This window comes from Balaenoptera musculus, chromosome 5, assembly GCF_009873245.2.
Source record: "Balaenoptera musculus isolate JJ_BM4_2016_0621 chromosome 5, mBalMus1.pri.v3, whole genome shotgun sequence".
Lineage (NCBI taxonomy): Eukaryota > Metazoa > Chordata > Mammalia > Artiodactyla > Balaenopteridae > Balaenoptera > Balaenoptera musculus.
This window is the reverse complement of record NC_045789.1, coordinates 52561943-52589148: the sequence shown is the minus strand read 5'-3', so window position 1 is coordinate 52589148 and position 27206 is coordinate 52561943. Positions and strand designations below refer to the sequence as shown.

The 27206-nt window shown below is 36.5% G+C and overlaps 1 protein-coding gene across 11 annotated transcripts in view; it reads left to right on the top strand.

The window, feature by feature from the left end:
- The window catches only part of RUFY3 (RUN and FYVE domain containing 3), a 90029-nt gene that overhangs the window by 36478 nt on the left and 26345 nt on the right, over positions 1 to 27206 (top strand). For 8 of the 11 annotated variants that reach the window (XR_005019918.1, XM_036852168.1, XM_036852166.1 and 5 more), the window contains exons 2-8: positions 16929 to 17102; positions 17886 to 18003; positions 18831 to 18932; positions 21577 to 21700; positions 22816 to 22877; positions 24093 to 24158; positions 25439 to 25508. Coding sequence is in view for 10 of the 11 variants with exons in the window: in XM_036852168.1 (XP_036708063.1) it covers positions 16929 to 17102; positions 17886 to 18003; positions 18831 to 18932; positions 21577 to 21700; positions 22816 to 22877; positions 24093 to 24158; positions 25439 to 25508 (716 nt within the window). In the remaining variant the exon portion in view is untranslated. Of the gene's footprint in view, positions 1 to 1575; positions 1630 to 16928; positions 17103 to 17885; positions 18004 to 18830; positions 18933 to 21576; positions 21701 to 22815; positions 22878 to 24092; positions 24159 to 25438; positions 25509 to 27206 lie in introns of all 11 variants that reach the window. The other 3 variants (XM_036852170.1, XM_036852169.1, XM_036852175.1) reach the window with 1 other exon arrangement.

Genomic DNA, 27206 nt, shown 5'->3' with positions numbered 1-27206 from the left:
TTGCTTGGGATGTTGACAGAAGTTAGGAATTTAATCCTGGTTCTCTGAGCTGTACTCCTGTGCTTGGTTTTCTAAGTCATTAATTTCTAAACTTTTGAACTGGGGAACGGTACAAGTGTAATAGGGTATAGGTACTTGCATTCTTTTTATATTACCCTTTATATTACTTTTTATATTGCCTGTCTTTGTGTCTGACCTAACCAATAATCTTTATTTATGTAGTTTTCAAAAAAGTTCCATTTTAATCACATATCACCTTACTAGATCCCCATCTGCTTCCCTGTTTTCTGAATTTAAATTTAAATTTTAACTTTTTATATATTTGTGGGGTTTTTTGCACGTCTTTAGAGGATAACTGAACCTATATTTGACACTAGAATGAACGTTTACAGTCCACTTGAAAATCACTAGGCCACGTGAGAACCAAAGTTGACCAGTTTAATTACAGTGACAATTTAATGAACTAGTGAGTAGGACAAATGATAAATTCTTTTTTCTGGATCATTACTCCAAGTTATTGCTTCAGATCCTATGCTGGCTTCCATGATAAATTTTTCAAGAAAGAGGGCTTATCATGGGCAAAGTATTCTTTGCCCATTTTCTCATTTCTGTTATGCTTCATCCTCTGAGAACTTACCTTTATTTGTTGCGTATTTACACATATAAAATTCACGTGATTTTGTGAGTTTAATTATGAATATTGCAGTTGTGTATAATACCATGGTTTCAGAGTTACTGAAGGATGAACCTAATGCATTTTTTAAAAAATTTCTATAGGTTCTCAAAATTCATTTCAGAACAGATAATGATCTTACAGCTTTAAGACACTATTAGAAGACACTATAATAAAGTATCTATTATATTTGTAATCTTGACATCTGTGTCCTTTTGTCTCACATGGAATATTCTGTATACAAGAACACTGAGTTTATAGTAAGAGGGGAGAGAGAGTACTATACTTTTAACTGAATAAACATCTGTCTTTATTGAATTATAAGTGATTTATCTTCAAAACAGCAACTTGTCCTTTATTTTTGTTTGGGGGAAGGAGAGCTGTTGGGGTGGAAGGCTCGGGAAAGGTATTTAGGTTGTTCTTTGGTTGTTTTAGGAAAAGTCACTAGTTTTGCATCATGATATTTGACCTGAGTCTAAAAAACATTCCACATGTTTTTTTAGCTTCACTGAAGGAATCAAAAGAAATACTGAATGAGGTCCCTGTTGTGTACACTAGAATACAGAGTCTCATCTTGATTTTCAATGGGAAAAAAAATCTGTTATTTATGGGATATACAGATCCCATAGAAGATCTGTGAAATTAGAAGCCTTGAAATTATTAATCTTAGCTTTGAGACCTATTTAATAGTCGTAGTTGATATTTCTGCTCGGTTAGTGTCACATTCCTCTTTGGGTACGTTCCCAGCGCTTTTCACCGCTAATCTCTGAGTTAAGCCCAAAGAGTTCTAGGCATCTCCCTTTCAGTTATCCCTTTTGGAACCTTGTTTTTAATAACACTTTTCTTTCTTGGCTTGCATGACATTTTATCTTTCTTTTCCTTTCTTTTTGCTGTTTGCAAAGACTCTTGGGAGGATTTGACAGATTTGGTGGAGCAAATGCGCGATGATACAGAAGGTGCGTGCCACACCAACATCTTTCAGTTTTCTTTTTCTTTTTCTTTTTTTTTTTTTTTAATCTTCTAACCACCTTTTGATTGTTTCCATAAGAGGAAGTGTCCGCTTTAGGTTTTATTTCCCATGACTGTAACTGGAGCAGTAAGCATATTCGCCAGATTTTCCATGCAGGTACTTCGTACAGGATTAGGTTTTCAGAGTCTTGCATTTAAAAATCTTTATCTTTCTGGTTCCAAGTAAAGTAGGATTAATATATGTTTATGCTGTTCCTTTAAGATAATAATATGTTCAAAGGGGACTTTATTTCACGATTATATCGTTTTTCTATGGCTGTTTTTTCATTTGTTAGGAAGATGTAAATTTTTTTATAATTCATGAAAAGAAATATATATATATATACATATATATACATATATATATATATATATATATATATATATATATGTATGTATATATATATATATATGTATTACCATGAACAAGCAGTTTAAAAACAAACAGATCCCAGGAACTTCAAGTATTTGGTCTGGAATGTTGCTCTGATTTGTAGATTTCCCATAACATTAAGTCATTTTGAGCTTGGTCATGTAATAGCATTCCTTTCTGGTGGAATTACCTTGAAAAGTAGCACATATGTTCGAATGTACGAAGGTTCCCCAAACCTAGGCCACGTGAGAACCAAAGTTGACCAGTTTAATTACAGTGATAATTTAATGAACTAGTGAGTAGGACAAATGATAAATTCTTTTTTCTGGATCATTACTCCAAGTTATTGCTTCAGATCCTATGCTGGCTTCCATGATAAATTTTTCAAGAAAGAGGGCTTATCATGGGCAAAGTATTCTTTCAAACCAATAATTATTTCTTCTGTAATTGGCACCTAACTTTAGGGATCTCAAGATGATTTACACATTTTATAATAAAGATAGAAATATTGAAGTTTGGCTCCACTTTATCATTTTACGTTCTCCCACTTTGGCTGGGCACCTACAAGTCCCCCAGCTTCAGTGTACACTCTCCTAGCACACGCATACCCACCACTCTGTCCACACTGGCCTTTTCACTGGCTGCATGAGCTGACCTCAGCCTCCTCTCCTGCCTTGTTCCTGTAACTCCCACCCGGAGCATTTACTTCCCTTCTCCCTCCCCCTGTGCCCCCTACATCCCCATTTAGTCTAGATGAGAGCTCTGTGAAGCGCTCCCTGACAGCTTTGGCCCAGTTCATTTCTCCATTCACTCAAGTCCTGCAGAACTTGGAGCTTAAGGCTTTTTACTTGCTCTCTAATCCTTGTGTGTTTACATTCCTAGTTAAAGTGTAAAATCCTTGAGAGCAGAGATTGTCTTAAACTTCTTGGTATTCGGATCAGACTTAGGACAGTATTGTCCTCCGTAGATTTGGTCACACCAGACAAAAAACTAAGGCAGTTTTCTCTCTCCAGTGATGCCCAGTAGTTTCTTCTTCAGCACTTTACTTTGAATGAGTAAATTATCCTGAGTTTCATCTCATTTCCTATAGTCAAACTATCTTTTTATTCCATCTTTGATTCTACTTTTAATATAATTAGTTACATGTATTTTGGTGAAAAGGCAGATCAGTATTGTCTAGTCGATTGACAGTTCATAGACAAGAAAAAAAGAGGACAGCGTTGATTCATTCAGTGAGTACTGACGTTAGATGCCATTATCATTATTATTATTATTATTATTATTATTATTATTATTATTTACCGGGCACTAGATAGGTTTAAGGTTTTGATTCCTTTAATAGACTACGTACTAAAGAAAAATGCTGCATATAGGCCAACAAATCTGTGCCCTTCTTAGAAACTTCTTCCCTATGACTTAGCCCTGGCAAAATTCTATTTCTTTAATACAAGGTACTACTGCAAGAATCAAGCCTACTATAAGAGTCAGCCTCCTCCTTTTCATTTCTTTTTGCTGGAATTTTTGTGAATGATTGTCATAGGTGAAGTCAAAAAGGGAAAAACCCAGAAGATGTGTGAATTTTTTTTATTATAGTATAGTTGAATTACAGTGTTGTATTAATTACTGCTGTACAGCAAAGTGACTCACTTATACACTTATATACATTCTTTTTCATATTCTTTTCCATTATGGTTAATCACAGGATATTGAACATAGTTCCCTGTGCTGTACGGTACGACCTTGTTGTTTATCCGTTCTATATACACCCGTTTGCATCTGCTAATCCCAAACTCCCACTCCATTCCTCTCCACCCCCCCTCCCCGTTGGCAACCACCAGACTATTCTCTATGTCCCTGATTCTGTTTCTGTTTCATAGACAGGTTCATTTGTGTCATATTTTAGATTCCACATATAAGTGATATCATGTGGTATTTGTCTTTCTCTTTCTGACTTACTTCACTTAGTATGATAATCTCTAGTTACATCCATGTTGCTGCAAATGGCATTATTTTGTTCTTTTTTATGGCTGAATAGTATTCCATTGTATATATGTACCACATCTTCTTTATCCATTCATCTGTTGATGGACATTTAGGTTGTTTCCATGTCTTGGCTATTGTAAATAGTGCTGCTATGAACATAGGGGTGCATGTAAGAATATGTAAATTGTGTTACTTTGATGATCTTAGTAGATTACCAGTAAAGTGGTATATGGTAATGTTGGCCAATAACTTATTTATAGAAAAGTCTTTCTGGAATATTGCTTTAAAAAAAGAAAATCAGAAGGGGAAGGAAGGGGGAAGGAAAATGGCTTTTACTTGTTAACTTTTTTTGAGTCATTTCATCCTTGTCTTTTTTATACAATTTTCTACATCTCTTCTCATTTCAGTTATATGGAATGCTAGAATTTTACTGTTTACATAACTTAGAGTTTTTGTAAATGAGTACTTGTAATAAGAATGATATGGAGTATTATCCACATGTAATACCCAGAGCGGCTCAGGGTCTGGGGAGGAACCTGCAGTCAGAACCGGAGAAAGCTGCTGATGTATGTAGGCTCAGATCTTGTCAGGAGACCTTCACTGCTGAGCTGCTTTAATTCTGTTCCTTATCTGTTGTTATGGATGTGTCATAAGAGGTGGCTTTTTAATAGGAAAAGTGCTAACACTGGCTTCCAGCCTTCTGAAAATCTGCTTTTTAAAATAACAAACTCTAGGAGGTCACAGATTTGAACTTTAGGGGTTTGGTTAGCTTTGGGGTTTGGTTTTTCTTTTATTTTGTTTTGATTTTGGCAAGATTGAAGGTTTTTCTGGTGAACTGATTTCTTACAGTGGTGGTTGGTTTTATAGTCAATGTGTCTGTAACTCCCGTCTGGTAGAATATGAAATGTCTTCTTAAGGTGGAATCGTGTCATGCTTACAACATTGATCAATTATCTCACATCTCATCTCATTATATGCTATTAATTTGGGTCTAAAAGCTTTGAAACTCACTGGAAAATTATGAAGATTAAATGAAATAATAAAAGCACATGGTTTACTACCTTTAGTTTCTCAATAAATATTGAATTCCTATCTGTACTTACTACAAACCTTTTTTAAACAGATTATGTGAACTTGCAGTTGACCAGATTACTCATCTCTCTGAGCATTGGAGTGGCTGGGACATTACTTGAATTAGGGGAATAATATACTTGTATGAAATAATACCTCATCAAGATAGCTTGCTGGTTCCTTGATATATTTTGTGAGTTAAGACTTGATGTCCACCATTTTGAAAAATGGAAGGAACATATCTAAGAAATTTTCTTAGCATCTAGCACTGTATCACATAGACATTCAATGAAGGTTTATTTTAAATTAAATAAAAATTTTAAACTTACTTATGGAGGACCATAATAATTTTGATAGCTAACAATTTTTTATTCCCTTTTTTTAAAAATTTTATTTATTTATTTATTTTTGGCTGTGTTGGGTCTTTGTTGCTGTGCATGGGCTTTCTCTAGCTGTGGAGAGCAGGGGCTACTCTTCATAGCTGCTCATTGCTGTGGCTTCTCTTATTGCAGAGCATGGGCTCTAGGCTCACGGGCATCAGTAGTTGTAGCACGCAGGCTCAGTAGTTGTGGCTCGTGGGCTCTAGAGCGCAGGCTCAGTAGTTGTGGCACACGGGCTTAGTTGCTCCGCGGCATGTGGGATCTTCCCAGACCAGGGCTCGAACCTGTGTCCCCTGCATTGGCAGACAGATTCTTAACCACTGCGCCACCAGGGAAGTCCCACAATTTTTTATTCTTAGTACATCCCAAGCATTTCTAAATGCTTAACATACATGAACTTGTTTAATCTTCAAAACCCTATCATTATCTTATGGATGAAGGAAGTAAGGCCTACAGAGTTAAGAAACTTTCCCAGTGGAATACTACTCAGCAATAAAAAGGAACGAACTATTGATAACCTGGATGGATCCCTCAAGAACTATGCTGAGTGAAAAAAAGCCAATTTTAAAAGTTACATACTGTATGATTCCATTTATATAACATTCTTGAAACGACAGCACTGCAGAAATGGAAAACAGATTAGTAGTTGCTATGGGTTATAAGGGGGTAGGAGACAGGAGGGAAGTGCTTGGGGCTATAAAAGGTCAAAGTGAGGGATCCTTGTGATACAGTTCAATGTCATATCCTGGTTGTGATAAGTTACTCTAGTTTGGCAAGATGTTACCTTTGGGGGAACTAGGTTAAGGGTACACAGTATCTCTCTATTATTTCTTACAACTGTATGTGAATCTATAATTGTCTCAAAATAATAAGTGCAAAAAAAAAAAAGAAAGTAAAGAGAAAAGGAACTTGCCTAGGGTTACACAGCTAGGGGAGGAGTTCAAGTAGAGTTCAAACTCCAACAGGCTAGCTCCAGAGCTTGTGCTGTTAACCACTATACCAAAGTTCAAACCTAGTTGGCTCTCAAAAATACTTTTTCATCAAAATTCCATACACACATCATTTATTTCTAAATATCTAGAACAAAAGTTTCATGAAACAACATATAACCTTACACTGTAGGACATACTAAATCGATTTTTATACCCCACTAATGGGTTGTGACCTTTAATTTGAAAGATAATCCAGTATCCTGTAGTGCCTCTCTGGTGTATATCCATTTCAGCTCTAGCTACCAAGATATAAGCAAAAGAGCTCTTCCAGCAATGCCAGTCTGTTGTGTTCTGTTCCCAGCCTATAATTGTTGGCACCCTTTAAAGGCCAGTTACCTTGCATCCTTCTATTTCTCTTTAAACCGTCTCCTCTGATGGAAACATCTTATTTCTAATCATTGGTACTATTATCCCTTGGCTAGTGATTATCCCAACCCAAACTTTAGTTTGTATTTACAACTATGTGATGAAAATTATGTTTAGAATGCTTCCACATCATTGTATCCTTTATTGTATCCAAAGCCAAGCTGATTTTACCCCTTACTTCCAAAACAGTTATTCAATTTTTTTCATTTCCATTTTCAGCACAGTATTCGAGGCTCACAGGGCAAAAACTTTAGGTTATTCTCGACTCCTCTGTTTCCTTAACAGGTCCAGTTCTTCAAGTGAAGCCATTTTGATCCCCTCCCCCAAATTCTTCAGATTCACTTTGCATAATCCTTTCAGACTAATCATCCTGAAACAAAGTTCTAATCATACAACTTCCCTGCTCAAAACCTACAGTGGTTCCCATTGCCTGCTTCCTGGATATGCAGGTCTAGTTTTAGAGACCTGTCATTTGACTTTACCCTTCCTGTTTTCCAGTTCTCCCCAGGAAGAACTCCCCACTCCATTCTTATTTCCTTCACCCTCACTTCACATACCCATTCTCCCCACTTGGAATACTTTCTTCCACGTTTTCTGTGAATTTCATATTTAGGGTCTGCCTCAAATCCTATACTGGAATTTATCATGCTTTTAACTATATTACTTTTGGTGTTGTCTCATTTGGAGCACAAATGTACAGTATTCCAGGGAGTTAAGTTAAGGGTAGAGATTATTCCTATATTTTGTCAAGGTTGGGGTTTACTCTACTTACAAAGTAAAAAATTAGCCTATTTCTTGGATACTGACGAAGGACACGACAAAAGACTTTATTACTCATGACACTGCAAGCAGTCTGAGCATCAACACATTTGTGTCAGTTCCTCTTGCACCAGAGTTGCACCTGGGAGACACTGTATCGCTTAGAAAAATGCTACACATGTGGTGGTTCTGTGTTGCAGCTGAGGAACACAGTTTGGGGAACCGTTGTTTTTATAGGAAGCAGTAGGAAAGCCTCCTCTCCTAAGATGATCAGTTGCATAAACAACCCTGAGAAATGGCCTGGGTAAAAGAGCATTGAGAGCCTTGCAGTCTTGATACAACCCATAAAGACATGTAAGTAGCACAAGAAGTCCATGGAGGATTGTCTGTCTCAATATCTTACAGGTTAGATATAAAGAAATTTGTAACTTCCCCAATATCACTCACGGAATTTGAGAGAGACAGCTCTAACTCTTCTAGATCAGAGATCTAACTGTGCTAGATCACTGTGTTGCCCCCTAATATTTAACTTATTTCTATGGAGTAAATTGAGCAGAGTAAGGAACTCCTGAATTTGTACTTATCACCTAAATGTCTTATGTTGCATCAAAACAGAGAAGACTGACTATTGTCCCAACTTCTAGACGTTCCCAGAAATCTTCTGGGTATTCTTCTGTGGTACGGAATTCTTCAGGTAAAGGTACTTGAAGATGTTTGGGAAACTGTCCCAAACTGAAATTGATTGTATTATGATATGGGAGGCCAGTGAAGAAGAAGAGAGTGTGGTTTCTTAGGAACTCTTGGGCAAGCTGGAATTAGAAAGGACATTTTTTAAAGATTAGAGAAATGGATACCTAAAAGAAAAGTGTTTTCCTCTATTGCTCACAACATTTCTGACACTAAATGTGTGGGGAGGTTGTCCCACACCCACCAATTCTCCAGCACCAATTCAATTCTTACACTGTCTACTTGGGGTTAACACAGACTCCACAAGAGGCCCCCTCACTTTAGATGCCAGTCACAAGTCTAGGTTGTCACCTGTCCTTCTGACCAACCAGCTATAAATCAGAGGTTTCTGTGACCCCTCCTCAAGCTTTATAATTTGCTAGACTGGCTCACACAACTCAAGGAAAGAGTTTACTTGCTAAATTACAGGTGTATTATAAAAGAACACAACTCAAGAACAGCCAGGTGGAAGAGATGCATAGGGCAAAGTATGTGGGAAGGAGCATGAAACTCCCATACCCTCTCTGGGCACATCACCCTCCCAGCAACTCGATGTGCTCACTAACCACAAGCTCTCTGAACACTTTCCTTTAGGATTTTTATGCAGGCCTCATTATGTAGGCATCATTGATGAAATCGTGGTCTTTGATGTTTGAGCTCTTTCTCCAGCCCCTCTCCCCTCCCTGGATTTGGAGATGGGAGGGAATGGCTGCAAGTTCCAACCCTCTTATCACACCACTGGTTCCCCCTGGCAACCAGCCCTCCCTCCCATCCTTAAGGGCTTTCTAAAATTCACCTCATTAGCATAAACTCTGTGTTTGAAAGGGACTTGTTATAAATAACAAAGATGCTCCTTTTATAATACCTTTAACTCTGGAGCTATTTCAGAATTAGAAACAAGAACCAAATATAACAAAAGATACCCCTATGGCTCTTATCACTTGGGAAATTGCTAGGGTTTTAGGAGCTCTGTGTTAGGAACTGAGGGCTTAGATAAATAGAGAAATTGATTGATTTCTTATTATTCCACAATACCTGACCAAGAATAAGTAAGAGTACATAGACAATGGTTTTGGAATGTTAAATAACCAAATAAGCTTGTTCATTTCAATGCTAATGCCAATCAAAAGGGGTTTTTTGGTTATGTTCAGGGGTAGAAAAAAGCAGCACTAGACTCTTATTGGAGGCTAGCAGTTAAACCTTGTCCTGAAGCAAGAGAAAGCAGAACCTCTTTTTTATTTTTAATTATGGAATTTTTCAAGTACATAAAGTAGAGAGAGTAGCATAAGAAACCCTAACGTTTCCATCACCCAACTTCAATAATTATCAATATATATTTTTTTAATTTATATTTTTGGCTGCGTTGGGTCTTCGTTGCTTCTCTCAGGCTTTCTCTAGTTGCAGCGAGCGGGGGCTGCTCTACGTTGTGGTGCACGGGCTCTAGGCGTGCGGGCTGCAGTAGTTGTGGTGTGCGGGCTGCAGTAGTTGTGGTGCGCGGGCTCAGTAGTTGTGGCCTGCAGGCTCTAGAGCATAGGCTCAGTAGTTGTGGCGCACGGGCTTAGCTGCTCCGCGGCATGTGGGATCTTCCTGGACCAGGGCTTGAACCTGTGTACCCTGCATGGGCAGGCAGATTCTTAACCACTGTGCCACCAGGGAAGTCCCACCATTTGTATTTCTTTGGAGAAATGTCTATTGAAATCCTTTGCTCATTCTTTTTTACTGGGTTATAGTAAGTCCCCTACCTACAAACGAGTTCCGTTCTGAGAGCACGCTTGTAAGTCCAGTTTGTTCATTAAGTCCAACAAAATTAGCCTAGGTATCCAACTAACACAATCAGATATATAGTACTGTACTGTAATAGGTTTATAATACTTTTCACACATTAATACATAAAAAAACAAACACAAAAAATAAGGAAAACATTTTTAATCTTACAGTACAGTAATCTTACAGACGTCTGAGCTAACTTACATGATTGGACATGGGAACGCACGTTTGCATCTTTGAAAGTTCTCAACTTGAAGGTTCATATGTAGGGGACTTACTGTATTTGTGTTTCATTGTTGAATTATAAGAGTTCTCTACATATTCTGGATACAGGATCTGATTTACATTTTTTCCTCCCATTCTATGGGCTGTCTTTTCTTTTCCTTAATGGTGTCCTTTGAAGTGCAAATATTTTTAATTTTAGTGAAGTCCAGTTTATTTTTTCTGTTGTTTTTGCTTTTGGTGTCATCTAAGAAACCATTTGGTCATATTGTATAATCCTTTTTGTATGTTGCTGGAGTTGGTTTGCAAGTATTTTGTTGAGGGCTTTGCATCTATATTAATAAGAGATACTGATCTGTCATTTTCTTATGATGTCTTTGTCTGATTTTGGTCTCAAGTAATGTTGGTCTCATAGAATGTGTTGGGAAGTGTTTCCTCTTCCTCTGTTTTTTGGAATTGTGAAGAACTGGTAGTAATTCTTTAAATGTTTGGTAAACTTCAGTAGTGAAGCCATCTGGTTCGGCCTCTTTATGGGGTGTGTTTTTTATTATGAATTTAATATCTTTACTTATTATAGTTCTGTTCAGATTTTCTATTTCTTCTTGAGTCAGTTTTGGTAGTTTATCTTTCTTAGAAATTGTCCTTTGAAATTGTTTCATCTAGGTTGCCTAATACGTTGGCATACAGTTGCCCATAGTATTCCCTTATAATCCTTTTTGTTTCTGTAAGGTCAATAGTAATGTCTCCTCTTCATTTCTGATTTTAGTAATTTGAGTCTTCTCTCTTTTTGTATTCGTCAGTATAGCTAAATATTTGTCAATGTTGTTGATCTTTTCAGAGAGCCAACTTTGGGTTTCACTGGTTTCTCTCAATAGTGTTATTTGCTGTTGATTTCTGCTGTGATCTTTATTATTCCTTTCTCCTGGGGGCTTTCTACTGATAAATGTATTTATTGGTTGGCCTTGAGGAAGCCATCTGTGAAATCATGGAATTATGACATGCTAGAGCTCGAAGAGCTAGGTCAGTGCTTCACAAACCTTAATGCCCATACAAATTGCTTTAGGTTCTGTCCAGAATCTGATTCAGTAGTACCGTTGGAGCCCAAGTGTTCCCATTTCTAAAAGCTTCCAGGTGATGCCAATGTTGATGTTCCAGGACCACACTTGGAGTGGCAAGGATCTAGTTCATTTGGTATCAGAGTCGTTGGTGGGGTTTTCCAAACCATGTTGTTTCACCCCATTCCAGGCATATTAATGTGCCCCCTGCTTGAGAATTAGTGCTGCAATTAGTCATTATGATTGGTGCGGGTGTGTGATGTCTTTATAAAAAAAAAAAATTACTGAACGAGTACGTTTACAGATGAGGAAATTGAGGCCCCAAAGAAGTAAGATTCCTTGCCTGGCATCATATAATAAGCTAATTAGCACAGATGATTTATATCAAACAGATTGAGTAGTGGGTGGATATAATCTTTCTGATGATAAGGCTTAATTTTAGCAAAGTATATCTTTGATTATGCTATTACTAAGGAAAGGTAGCACTCAGGATAAATAAATTAGTGGTTAAATTTTCTTGATGAACTCCTTTAACAGATTTCAACCCAGAGAAAATATTATTTAAGTGAATTTCCTCTTTATTATTCTTGAGTAGAAGCTTATACGATATCTGAAATGACATTAAGGAGAATAGATAAATACAGATATAGATACATATATAGATAATCTAAGGGTCCTAAGACTTTATTGATTATTTTTAAATGAGGATTGAGTAAAAGTTCATAATTATTTTGTACAAATAAGTGTCATCAGACTACTTAAATGGTGTTTTATTAAAGATCTTTTTAGTACTTTCAGTGATTCTTTCACTATCACGGACAACTCATTTTATGCTTAATTTTATACCCTAAGAACTATTACAGCAAAAGTTCAAAGTAGATTTATTTAGGAATCATTGGTCTTCAGTCATTCTGAACATCAAGTAAGCTTTCCTTTCAATATCTTTCTGTTAGTTGGTCATTTTAAATCTCATATTAATGCTTTTAGGTATCACTGGGAAATTTCTGTAGGACAACTGTTTTGTTTCACATTTAAGATAAAAGTAACTGTTGTGCTACCTATGAATTATTCCCACTTTACCAAGAATTGGGTATGATGTAACATACTTAATATTAACGTAATGTTAAAGATAACTTACTTTTCCTTCAGTTATTCATAAAACATTTCAATATTTCTCGGTATGAACCTTAGTCACTGCACTATAAGGAGATAAAATAGGGCCTTGGTTAGATGATTGGTTTGCGGAACAGTGGGACTCACTGTCACTCTTAGCTATGTGACTTTGGGTCCATTTTTGTCATCACTATTGACTAGATGAACCACATGACTCCTTAAAGTTTGTTAGAATTTCCTCATATGGAAATTAGCAGCCTTGAAGAGGTGTAATGAAGACGCATACGCTCTTAAAAGGACTTTGAAAACCAATATAGTTTATTATATCTACAGTCATTTCTACATGGTTTCTTTAGTCCACTGCTCCTGCTATGTTTCCCACCAAGGTGATTTGTACCACTGTCCAAATGTAGAAACAATCAAATAATCACCAAAACTAGAAACACAGAAGTTGCTCTCCGTTCTCTCTCCTGCTTCCCAAAATCCAGCTGGTGATCAAGTCCTGAAATCCTAACATTCTACCCCTAGAACATCTCTCAGAGCTAACTCCGTCTTCTCCATAAGCACGCACTGCTCCAATTCCATCCCGTATTATAATTTTCCTCCTCAGCTTTTGCGGTAAACCCTTACTTGCTCCCCAGCTTTGAGTTTTTATTCCTTTTCGATCCATCTTCCACAAGGTTGCCAGAATGGCTTCCCTAAAATTCAAATCAGTGACATTACGCCTCAGATCAAAATCTTTACTGACTTTAAGGTAAAATCCATATTCCTTAAACAAGGTCCTTAGCAATCTCTCCCTTACCTATTTCCCTTATCTCATCTCACAACCCTTACTCACATGTATCATAAACTTATGGCATTTTTTTGGTTTTCCTTAGTATGCCATGTTCTTTCATATTTCTGTTCCTTTACCCAAGCTGTCCTTCCATCCTACTCCCTTCACAGCTCTACTCCTAACCCTTCCTGGCCTGACTAATTTCTCTTTGTCCTTTAAGATTGAACTCAAAAGCCTCATCCTCTGTATTTGGCACCTAGTGATTTCTATGTATTAATTTTGTATTCTGCTACCTCTGTGAATTATTATGTTTTTGTAAAAATTTTACTTTGCTTTGATTTTTTCTGGGTGTAAAATCAGATTGTATGAGAGCAGTAATATATGATCCACACTTTTACAGTTTATATGTCTCCAATTTCTTTATCTTCTCTAATTGCATTGGTCTGCCACCCTCAGTACAATGTTAAGTAATAGCCATGGGTAATGGATACTTCTTAAACTTTCCCTCAGAATACATCCAATGGCAGAGGAAATTGTATCGGACTCACAGCTTACCTGAAATCCTACATTACTTTCATATCTACTATCTTAGCCTTAAAAATATATATAAAATTTACATTTGATTCCATAGAATGCATATATATGGCTTAACATAAAAACATTTTAATTTATTTGTCCTGAAATAAAATTAATCTTTGTTGAAGATGATAATGTTTATCCTGAAGTTTCAAGTATTCTCTGTAAGCTGCCCTTTTTTGTTCTCCAGACATCTGTATAACCCAAGTTTGATAAATAGTAAGCACTTCGATGTCGAGGACTAGGTCTTTTATCTCTGGATTCCCAGCATTAAATACAGTATCTAACACCAAGTAGATGTTCAATATTTATTGAAAAAAATGAATGAATGAATGAATGAATGAATGAACAAAAGTTCACTTTTGGAAAGATAGTGTTAAATGTTAGCATTGTGAATAATTGCAATTTTAATTATTTTTCTCATAGAAAAAGTATGACTGACAACATTGTAAAAGTCATGCACTTTAAAATAATTTTCTGGTCTATATAATAAAACAGAACTTTTTTAAGCTTTTTATAGTTAAAAGTGTAAAATATATAAAAAAGATCACATAAGTACTCAGCTCAATGAATTTTCACATACTCACCAATTTCACAAAACTAACACCCCATCAAAAGGAGAACTTTACCTGCCCCTCAGAAGTCCCCCCATGCTCTCTTTTGGTCACTGCAGCCCTTTTTAACAGCATACAGGGAATTCCCTGGCGGTCCAGTGGTTAGAACTCCACACTTCCACTGCAGGGGGCATGGGTCAATCCCTGGGCAGGCAACTAACATCCCGCAAGCCGCATGGTGCGCCCAAAAAAACCCAGCCAAACAAACAGCATACATTAGTTCCACAAAATCTTTTTTTTTTTTTTTTTGGCCATGCCGCACTCCTTTGATAATAGTAAGCATTAAATAATCATTGAACTTTTACATTAATTAAACAATTAATAATGAGCAATAAATTCTTTTGAGCTCTTATGTCTAGTTGTCAAATTCCCCTGATTTTTGTTTGACTTTCTTTCATTTGTTTAGAGTAGTCGTTCTCCACAGGTAGGAGATGTCTTTCAGGGGACTTATGGCAATATCTGGAGATATTTGGGGTTGTCATGACTAGAGGGTGCTACTGACATCTAGTGGGTAAAGGCATGGGTTGCTGCTAAATTTAATTCACAGAACAGCCCCCCACAAAAAGAATTATCTGACCCAAAATATTAGTAATGCCAAGGCTGAGAGTAATATTTTCTAAAGAATGGGTGGGTGGTTTATGTTTGATGCAGGTTAGTTCAAATAGGTTATAGCACCATACTAATGGAGTCTAAGGTATCAGGAATTTGATTTCCCTAGGCATTAGTTCATCTTTCTGTAGTTTAATGCATCCCAGCCACTGACCAGATGTCCTAAACATTTCTGCTACTGATTACAAGAAGAACGAGATGAGGCAGTGTAGAAGAGCCGGTACCACCACTTCTGGAAAAATGCCTCAAAGCATCGTGTTTTGTACATATTCCAAATCCAGCTCTCCCACGTGACTAGTTCTCACTAGGTTGGAATTAGATTATGTACTTTGACTAGGAGCATTGCTTAATTTTGTTATTAGCTCCCTGAATTATTGGCCAACAGACTTAAGGCAGAGGGAGTGGTGCCTTATGGACCGCCAGTTAATCCAACTTCAGCCACATTTTCTTATGTTAAATGGAGAATCCAGTAGCTCTCCACAAACATTCATGCATACCCACACACCCCTGCCCTATTCCTTTCTCCCAGGGATTATGGAAGGTCGGAAACGGTACAGTGCACATAAATGCTGATAATAATGTTGGAAATTCATATCTGATAAAGTTGTTCTTCATGGCTGTTTGTCAGGGGGTAGTTTTTTGTGTATTTCAGTGTCCCCTGTGAGTTTATTCCATTCTTAACAAGTTGACCTACAATGAACAGAGAGAGCCAGATTTGAGGCATGGCCCTAAAACATTTGTGGGTGTGCAAGAGAGAATTAGTGGCAACATACACCAATTCTGACTTTCCTAATGAAGTATCCTCTAAAATTATTACCTCAGAGAACACTACAACAAACCAAGATTTGTATAGTGGGCACTGTAAACCTACAAGTCCTTAAACTTAATGGAGAAGATGAGCTTAGAATTTGACTATTTGATTCTGCTTCATTTAACTGTGAATGCATATCTCAATGAAAACACCGTGTGAAGAAAATTACTTGGGACAATTTGAATGAAATAATCTCTGCTTTGTGCTGTAGCTTGTTTCTGTTATGGGAGCATGGCTTTTATTAGTACTACTTTTAGTCCTTCTAAAAAAGGTAAAATATTTCATAGATCTCTAGGCCTTTTTCAGTTCGTATAGAAATTTAACATATTTAACTTTTGGGAGGATGTCAGGTAAAATGTGGTACTTAGTCCCTTTCCTCAGGGAGTTTATTTGGTTGATGAGAGCCACATGCTCTATGTTAAGTCTTAAAAAATCGGGGAGTTGATTAAGTTCTAATACTTCATTATACTAATAATGTTAATTATTTTTAGTTCATTGAGTAATGCTTAGTTTAAATAATAATGCTAACTAGTATAAATACTAATAATGCACATAGCGTATTTGGAACAAAGTTTAAGCGCTTTATCCTTTTGTTCTACATTGGCTTTATTTTTTAGAGCGCTTCACAAGCTGTAGAGAATGGGTGAGGCAGGGCAAGGGTGGAAGCAGCACAGTGTGAAGGCTGTGCAGTACTGAGTTGTGACGGACCCAGGTTAGGCTGGTGGCAGAGGCGGTGGTGAGAATAGTAAAAGACCGTACTCAAGGCTCAAAATTTTATAAAATAAATACATTTTTTACTGTTTCACCAAGAATATTCCTAAGGGACACTGGCATCTTTTTTTTTTTTTTTAAAGCAAAGCACATGGTGGAGAAGAATACAACAACTAATAGTATAATTTGATGCCAAGGCCTTGATTCTTGCCAAGACACCAACAGTCTTACCCGCTCTTGCTTTTGCGCCATCAATGCAAATGTCAACCCAGTGAACTTATACGGAATTTTTTAATGCGCTATTTCCAGTAACCAGGCTTCATCCTTTTCTCCTTTGGCTGCAGATCCTAATTATCTCATGGCTAACGAACGCATGAACCTGATGAACATGGCCAAGCTGAGTATCAAGGGCTTGATTGAATCTGCTCTGAACCTAGGGAGAACTCTGGACTCTGACTACGCACCTCTCCAGCAGTTCTTTGTGGTGATGGAGCACTGCCTGAAACACGGCTTGAAAGGTAGACCACGGCCTCAGAATACACATGTGCACGCACCTGTTTCCTAGCAATACATGCTCCAGAAGAGAAGCATTCCTGGTGGAGCCAAAGAATAAGAGGCTTGAATTAATATTAATCCACTGGAATGCAGTCTATGTGGGTGCAGAGATATGGTTGACTTAAAGGAGGTATAGCGCTTAAAAAATACAGATTCTTGAAAGCTAGAGCTGGAAGCACTGTTACAAGTATCTAATTCAAGATGGCAGTTGTGTTTCACAGGTGGATATAGATCTAGAATGGGACGTGACTTGCCCAAGATCACACAGTGAGTGAGGGCAGAGCAAGTGCTCAGATCTCCAGACTCTTGCGTCCATGCTCTTCCCACTTAACCCTGAGCTTTTGAGGACAGGACCTGGTCTTGTTCACCTTGGCTTCTTTTCCTCCTCCCGCTCCAATCTTTGATAACCTGTTCTTGGATTACCTATTCTTTTCCACTGGACTGTTTTCTTCACTAATACCACACGGCTTTAAGCATGATATTGTTAAGATATTTTATTGTTATTATACAGCTAGTCCATAAATTCTTCCTGAAAGAGGAAGGACCGAGTCTTGGAAAGTAGGGGATTTTTGATTTTTATGAAATGTTATCTATTATGAAAGCATGAATAATTTTATAACTGTCTGATAATCTGGGATCAATTCCCGGAAAAGCACACTGAATAGATGGGAGAGGGTATGTGTGTGTTGAGAGTGTGTTTATGTTGTGAAAAATATTAAAATATTGCTTTGTTTTTATTGCCTTAGCTAAGAAAACTTTTCTTGGACAAAATAAATCCTTCTGGGGGCCTCTAGAACTGGTAGAAAAGCTTGTTCCAGAAGCTGCAGAGATAACAGCAAGTGTTAAAGATCTTCCAGGACTTAAGTAAGTTTAAGGTTCAGTTCTGTGTGTCAGGGAGAACATTCTTCTTAACTACCTCCTTTAGGAGTGAGACTAAAGACAACGGTGATCATAATAATTTATTTCATAACAGTCCAAAATGCAAAATGCTGTTATGAATAGGTGATGTTACAAGAGAACTGGTACTGTAGAATAATGAGAAGTGTGAGGGATAATTATTATTAATCTAAGAAAGGTTGTCTTCATGTTAAAATACCAAATGTTCTCTTTTTTTTAAAGCACTTGTGGGTATCAGCTAGTGAGTCTCAAGAAGTTAGATCTAGGGAAATGGCATGTTGGACTTAAGACAAACAATGTGTTTCATGAGAACCAAGATTAAAACGGTTGTCAAGTGAGCCTCAGGAACTGACACCCGGAACCTGCCTTGGGACTTGAAAAAGAGTGGTAATCACCTTCCCAAATTAGACTGGTCCAATTGTAATCAAGTAGAGGTCTAAGTGGCCTGTGTCCTGATTATTGTTATTCGGGTCCTTACATGATCCACACTAAATTGATGAGGATTTACCAAAACTAGTCTGATGGAGCATTTTCAGTTTGGCCTTCCAGAGGTCTTGTCTTCAAATCATGGTCTCATTCGGTAATTAATTCCTCACGAGAGCATTTGTCCCAAACACACCCCTGGCTCCCACTGGCCCACACGGAAGTGCTCCCACAGGAGTGTGGTGGGAGAGGCTGTGAGGAGCACATCCTGTGCACCGTATACTGGGGGGGCCCGTTAGCGGGAGTAAGTGGACCTGTCCCACTGTGGCCTCTAGCTCTGCTGCTTTTAGTTGGTTTCTGTGTTTTTGTAGGACACCAGTAGGCAGAGGAAGAGCCTGGCTTCGTTTGGCATTGATGCAAAAGAAACTTTCGGAGTATATGAAAGCTCTGATCAATAAGAAGGAACTTCTCAGGTATGAAGATCTTCTCGTTGAGCTTCCTTCTTTTTCTCCCCATGTTCTATATCATATGAGGCTGAAGCATATAAATTTATCATTTTGGGGGGTCAGAAACATTTGATTCATGACAATTTCACGTAGCTCAGCTAATACCTTCTCCCACATCACACACACACACATACGCAAGAATAGATACTTTTATATTAAGTGTGTTCACACTGTCTCTGTGGCATATGTATGGTCCTTTGCAGGACAGGTCAAAATTTAACACCTTTACAAAACGGGAAAGGCTTTTGACACCTTAGCATATACCCAGGCTCTCTAAGACAGGAAGTTGACGTGTAACATTAAATTCAAATACAGCACACAAAAAAATTTCCAGTTGGGTCATAGGTACAAATGGGAATGAGAAAACAATAAACCTCAAAAATTTCTTAAACACAAAAAGTTCTACCTGTAAAGGAAAAAAATGGATGAATTGGTTACATTAAAATGAAGAACTTCTGTCCATCAAAAGTCACTCTTGAGATTAAGAGTGAGAGGTAACCCATAACTCTAAAGGAGATATTTGCAGTACATAATACATATATTCAACAAATTATGCATACTCATGGTGTATAAAGAACTCCGTCAGTCCAAAAAGAAAAAAGGCAGACGAGCAAAGACAGAATTGGGTAAAGGACTTGAACAAGCCTCTCACAGAAGAAGAAATTGAAATGGCCAGTAAACATATTAAAAGATACCTAACTTCATTAGCCATGTTGTAAATTCAAGTTAAAACAAGAGTGTGATAACCTCACACAACCACCAGAATGGGTAAAATGAAAAAGACAGATAATCCCAAGTGTTGGTGAGGATGTGAAGTAACTTTAATGTCCTGCTGATGAGTTAATTGGTATAGAAATTTAAGAAAACTGTTTGTCATCCTCTGTTAAAGCTGATCATGAGCATTCCTTGTGATCAAGGATTCCGCTTCTAGTTATTGTATCCAATAAAAAATGCATAGTTATATCCAACAAAAGACATGAACAAGAATGTTCATAGTTATTACAATGATTGCACCAGCCCCAAATGTTTGTAATAGACCCCAAGTATCTATTCACAGTAGAATGGGTAGGTAAATTCTGGTATGCTCATACAATGAAATACCATATAGCAACTACACACAGCCATATGGATTAATCTCACAAGTGTAATGTTGGGCAAATGAAACCAGACATGAAAAATACATTCTGCATTATTCCATTTATATAAAGTTCAGAAACGTACATAATTTATCCTTCATGCTAGAAGTCAGGAAAGAGCTACCATTGGCAGGGTAGGGGTAGTAAATGGGGAGTAGAAGGGAGCACAAGGTGCCTTTGGAGGTTCTGATGATGTGCTGATTTTTAATATAGTGCTGGTTACATAGGTGTGTTCCCTGTGTGAAAACTCATTCCACTGTATTGTATGATTTGTGTACTTTTCTATGTATACTTTATAGGTCATTAATATTTACTAAAAGAATTCAAGTATAGCAGACTGCCTCTGAGAAATATTATAAGAAGAATAAGTAATCGAGAATTTAAAGACATGGCTGAATTTTTCAAGAGCCTAGTTTTTACCAAAAATTGCACTGCAGATACTAACATGGAGCATTGTTTTAATGTTGCTGCAGCTGCGTGTGCCATTGATTGCTGTTTTCTTGCCTAGGAAAATTAAACAAATCAGGAGAAAGAGAAACAGTAACCATTCAGGAGAGCTTATTTACTTCCACAAGGGGAAGGCTCAGCTTTCCAAGGATCAAGCCTTAAAGTGGTGTAGGGTCTAGTGTTCAAGCTGTAGGCGGCTACAAAATTATATGATTCAATTGGGGTCTGAAGAATTAGCTCTTCATCCAGCAGAGCACCAGAGTAAAATGGATTCAGTCTTACGAACTAGACGGAACACTTTTTAATACATATTTTCACTCACTTTGACTCAGCACTTTCACACCCTAGGTATGTCTAACAGAAATGCATGTGTATATGTACCCAAACCCATGTGCAGTAGTGTTCAGCAAAGCACTGTAGCCTGCACAACTGAAACAGCAAATAGAATGAATCCATTGTGGTATATCCCTACCATGGAATACTGTCCAGCAGTGAAAGTGAATGAACTACCATTGCATACAACAATACAGTGTATGTATTACTAAAGCACTTTGCTGTACACCTGAAACTAACATAACATTGTAAGTCAACTGTACTCCAATATAAAATAAAAAATTTTTAAATATATATAAAATTAAATTTAAAAAATAAAAATAAAGCAGATCAGAAAAAAGGCAATTTTTAAAAAACAAACTAATCGGTTTTTTTAAGATCCATGAAAGATTGAAAAATTATCCCCTGGTGCGTTGCAAATACAGATACATGGCAGAAGCATGAATACTCACTTCAGTGAAAATACCATTCTCATCACTTTTCTTTCAGCTGGACTGTCTGTTATCTAGAGTCTGTTCATGTCCCTATTATCTAAAATAAAGTTATCCAAGTAATCCTTGTTTTTACTTTTTTGCTGTTATTATAGATGACCATATTTAACCACGAGGCAAGTGCTTTTCTCCTTGTCTCATGGTTACATCATTGGATTCTTGAGGTTTTATTACAGTAGAGTGTTTCATGGATTTCTCTTACAGTGAATTCTATGAACCCAATGCCCTCATGATGGAAGAAGAGGGAGCCATAATTGCTGGTCTGTTGGTGGGTCTGAATGTCATTGATGCCAATTTCTGTATGAAAGGAGAAGATTTGGACTCTCAGGTATGAGGAAGATACTTGGTTACCTAGTGTGTCACTCTGAGTTCTGTTATCTCAGAATTTGGATTGATCAGATTATACCAACCAAATTAGGGGAACTTCTATGAGTCATAAATAGGATTTTCTTTATTTTTGATGTGAATATAAAAAATCTGTTTGTTTTTCCGTCCAGCTTGGCTTATTTATGCATAATGAATGTTTTTCAAATTCTTGTCTTAACTGTGATCCCCGTTAAAAATATTTTGCACAGGGTAAAAAAAAAAAAAATATATATATATATATATATATATATGTGTGTGTGTGCTGTGTGCTATGTGGTTCAGCGGCAAACATATATATATATGTTTGCTGTAGCATCTTATGGAAAAACCCAAACAAACTTTTTGGCCAACCCAATGTATGTACACACACATATAAGCCAAAATACATACACAGGGATTTAGTAGCAGAATATTTTAAATAAGCAAGAGAGAAAGAAATGTTAAACCTTAATTTATATTAAGTATTCAGTTGACTTTCTTAGTCATGTCCTACTGACTTAATCTTGGTTCTTTACTTACAACCCTTGTCAATTCTTTTTTCTTTTTTTGAGGAGCAGCATTTTTTTTTTTAAGTTACCTTTTCCAACTTTTTTTTTTCTTCTCTTTTTTTGGCTGCGTTGGGTCTTCATTGCTGCACACGGGCTTTCTCTAGCTGTGGCGAGCAGGGGCAGTGCACAGGCTTCTCATTGCGGTCGCTTCTCTTGTTGTGGAGCGTGGGCTCTAGGCGCGTGGGCTTCAGTAGTTGCAGCACACAGGCTCAGTAGTTGTGGCTCACAGGCTCTAGAGCACAGGCTCAGAAGTTGTGACACACAGGCTTAGTTGCTCCACGGCACGTGGGATCTTCCCGGACCAGGGATCAAACCCGTGTCCCCTGAGTTAGCAGGCGGATTCTTAACCACTGCACCACCAGGGAAGTCCCGTCAATTCTTGATTAAAATAAAACATTAAATTTTTATTAAAAATTTCTAGTAATTGTCATGACCATAATACTATTTTGAGTGCCGAAAAAGAGACATTGTGTTATGCCTTGGGAAAAGTATCTAATTTTATATTGAATTCTGAACATTCTCTCTGTAGGTTGGAGTCATAGATTTTTCAATGTATCTCAAGGATGGGAACAGCAGTAAAGGTAGTGAAGGGTATGTACAAAGAAAATTAGTTTTCTTTTTTCTTTAATGTTCTTTGATAGTATTTAAAGTTTACAACAGTACTGCTTTAACAGATATGCTGAAAGAATTTCTAATGAGATAGCTTTAATAGAATCTTGTCAATAATATCTGACAATTATGCCTGCTAAACCCTAAAAGGGATTTTAGTTAAGTAGATTTTCCTACTATGTGGCTCAGGAGCAAACAAAATAAAAATTTTTATAAAAGGAATCCAATGCTTCATCTCTTAAAAGTAATGTTTGGAAACATGGTTTTCTTGACCAGAAGGATTGCATTGTTAGTTTGCTTAAAATTTGCACTATTACATGTGCATCATGGGATTATGTAAAATGCTAATATTAGGGGGAGCTGAGTATATGGGAACTGGGCACTACTTTTACAACTTCTGTAAATCTAAAATAATTTCAAAATTAAAAGTTTAAAAAATATTCATATGGTACTTGGAAATTAACGATCAGAAACTCACCTTTTACCCCTTTATAAATTTAGTAGTTGAAAGCATAATTAGTCTGAAGTTTTTAACCTTAGGCATTGAGCTAAGATTATATTGCTTGTCCTTTAAGTAGTCGTAGAGGTATGTGGCCTTGAATTTTGTCTTTCAGTTGAAAAGTCTGTCTGTTTAACTTTTGCCTATTCTAGATTAGCTGGTCCCAGAAGTGAACCTTCTTTTTCCACACTTAATTTACTCATGTAATAATAAACACCTGATCTTTGTGAAAGCCTTTTATACCATTCACTTTGAAGCCAAACAGCATTTAAAGGCAAATAAATATATAGCCTTTGAGAACAATAATTATTTCACCCAAATCAGCTTAATTCAATTCCTATGACAAATGGAAAATTGTTATGATAAATAATACTAACAAAGCTAAAAGAAATCAATCGTGAGAAGAAAATTTTTATTCTTTAAATGCCTCTAATAGATTGTACATTATACCTATAACCTAAGTTATTAAGATATATAAGCTACAGCAAAAGCTTTATTAATGTGCAGGGGTGGTTTCAATTTTAAGCCTCCAAGTCTCTTGTTGATATGCCAAGGGGATTATACATAAGGTCTGTCTTCTGATTCAGTGTGTCTGTGCCATAATTTCCTTTCTATGTTTTATGAAAAGATTGGGGGCGGGGCATCTTGGTATTTCTAATGTTATTTACTTTTTTTCTATTTTTTTTTTTTTCCCTCAGAGATGGCCAGATTACTGCAATTCTGGATCAGAAGAACTATGTAGAAGAACTCAACAGACATCTGAAGTAAAGAATGAATAAATGCTATTACTTTACTGGGGGTTTTGGTGTGGGGGAAGGGAAAGGTAAACTGATGAGCAGTTAGGATAAATTCAGACCATACTCAACAAATATATATAGAATTACTGCTTGCCAGGCACTGAGCTAGGCACTGGATATGTGGCATTTAACTGTTCCGTGAGCTTTAATGAAAAGCAATATAAAATTAGTATGTAATTAGAACTTTAGTGATTATGTAAATATATTCAGTTAAGAACTCTTAAATTTGTGACATAGACAGTTGAAATTGGAGGTCTTCTTGGTTCGGTAGATCCAGCCACATATTTCAGGACTAAGTCTTGGGTAAAGCACTCATCACTTTACTACCTTTAATTGTATCTCGTTGGCCCCTTGCATTTCTCATACATTGGATTGATAGTATTAATTTACCCTTTTTCCACCATCACTACCATTAATTTACCAAGTACTCACCAAGTATTTTTCATGACCAGATCATAAAACAATCTCTTCTTTCCTGAGGAGAGCTACCCAAAATTTATTGGTATTCTCAAGTGCACTGATGGTCTAAAAACTGTTGAATAATTCAGAAGAATTAATATACCCATTAATTACCTTATTTATAGTTCTCTTATGAAAGATAATCATTTTAATTTAAGTAAGACCTAAAATGTGACTATACCAGTATCAATATAAATTATAGTCTTGGTTCCATCTAGAAAACTCAAGAACAATTTAAGTACATTTTCTCTGGGGACTGAGTACTAATAATGAACTGACAGTAAACTGTGGAGATGTTAGCCTAGCAAGGATGTGGTTACAGTTGACAGTGAAATACAAATATGACCCTATTATCTACTCTTTCAATGCCTCCATTTCTTTATCTATAATAACAACCCCATACCTAGCACATGGGGTTGTTGAAAGGAGTAATGAAATAATGCAAGTAAAATCAGTTAGAAGAGTGCTTGGTGTATGGCAAGCACATCGTAATTCATGTAGCCCATTATTATTATTACTATTATTATTATTATTATATAAGTAAACAAAGTTTACTGTGTAGTGCATCAACTCTTTTATTTCATCAACAAATGCTTATTAAATGCAAACTTCAGTGCCAAGAATGTAGCAGGTAAGACACATTACCTTGTAAGCTGTCTTAGAGCCTACAAGTCTGTCAAGAATTATGGACAGTAAACAATGAAAGTATAATGAGTATTTTAAAAGAAAGTACAGGATATTGCCCTGTTTCTCAAAAGAGACTATTATGTTTTTTCTTCTGTTGATAGTGCTACTGTAAACAACCTTCAGGCAAAAGTGGATGCATTAGAAAAATCCAACACTAAACTGACAGAGGAGGTAAGTGTTTTGGAAGTTCTTTGATTGACTTAGAGAATTTAGTAGAGTGCATTAGTGGAAAATAATTTCTCTGGAGCCTGGAAATAAAGGACTTGACTTTTCAGATAATATCTACTATAGGACTCCTTGTTCTGACCAAGAATGGCCAGCTGGCTTATCTGAGGGGTCTCAGTTATCCAGTTGGACTATGAAGGCATAGAACCTGGGCTGATCAAATATTTTGCTTTCTTTTGTGAATGTTTTGTCTGGGCTAGCCTAGAGTTAATGTTTAGCAGGTAGCGTGATATTCATCATTTATTCATTCATCAAACAATTTGGGTACTATGTATGTGCCAGAGCTAGACGAAGATTTATATCTGCCAGGCATTGATTTATGTGTGCCAGATTGGCAAGTTCCTGCCTTCAAGGGTTTTATTTTCTCCTTGGGGTGATGGGGTAGATGACATAAATAACACGGGTCAGAAGACCAGTACTAATAATGAACTAACAGTAAACTGTGGGGATGTTAGCCTAGCAAAGATGTGGTTGCAGTCGACAATGAAATACAAATATGACCCTATTATTTACTCTTTCAATGCCTCCATTTCTTTATCTATAATAATAACCCCATACCTAGCACATGGGGTTGTTGAAAGGATTAATGAAATAATGCAAGTAAAATCAGTTAGAAGAGTGCTTGGTGTAGCAGTAATTCCTGTTTACATGTCATGTGCTCCTGAGTAAGTAAGTCACTTGACCTCCAAGAGGCCCAGTTCCCTAACTGGCAAATTAGAGTGTTTCCCCTTTTAGCTCACAATTACCCTGAAGATCAAGTAAGAATATACATGTGAAAACTCTTAGAAAAGTCCCTAAAATTAGAATAGAAAAATAACCTCATATTTTACTTCTGATTAATTTTTTTCCCCTAACTTACCAAAGGCTAAGCGACATATTTTTTTCTTCAGTAGCATTAGATGTTTCTATGAGAAACCTTAAGTAAAATTTTTTAGGTGGCAAAGACTTTATCTTCTCTTTTTCAAATTATAACTATCCTATTACATACAGTGAGATAAATTTGGTTAAATACAACAACATTGATGGACCTGGAGGGTATTGTGCTTAGTGAAATAAATCTGAGAGAGAAAGACAAATACTGTATCTTATTTAAATGTGGAATCTAAAAAATGAAACAAATGAATATAAAACAAAACAGAAACAGACTCACAGATATAGAGAACAAACTAGTGGTTAACAGTGGGGAGGGGCAAGATAGGGGTAGGGGATTAAGAGGTACAAATTATTATGTATAAAATAAATAAACTACAAGAATATAGCCAATATTTCATAATAACTTTAAGGTTATAATGTATAAAAGTATATCATCTATATATTTTATATATAGATTTTATATATATAAAGTATAATCTATAAAAATATTGAATCACTATGTTGTACACCTGAAACTAATATAATATTGTAAATCAGCTATACTTCAAAAAAGAATTTTGGTCTAAAATAAGCAAGTTAAAGCACTAGTCAGGAAACACTATCTAATTGGATTTTTTTCAGAAGGAAAAAATCATTGTTCATTGTTATAACTTTAAAACACCTTCCATATTACTCAGTTCTGGGGGCTTTAGTTTTGGATGTAGATTCTTAAATTATTTTAAAACTTTAATTTATTGATATGACCCTTAGAATTTTATTCCACAAGGCTTT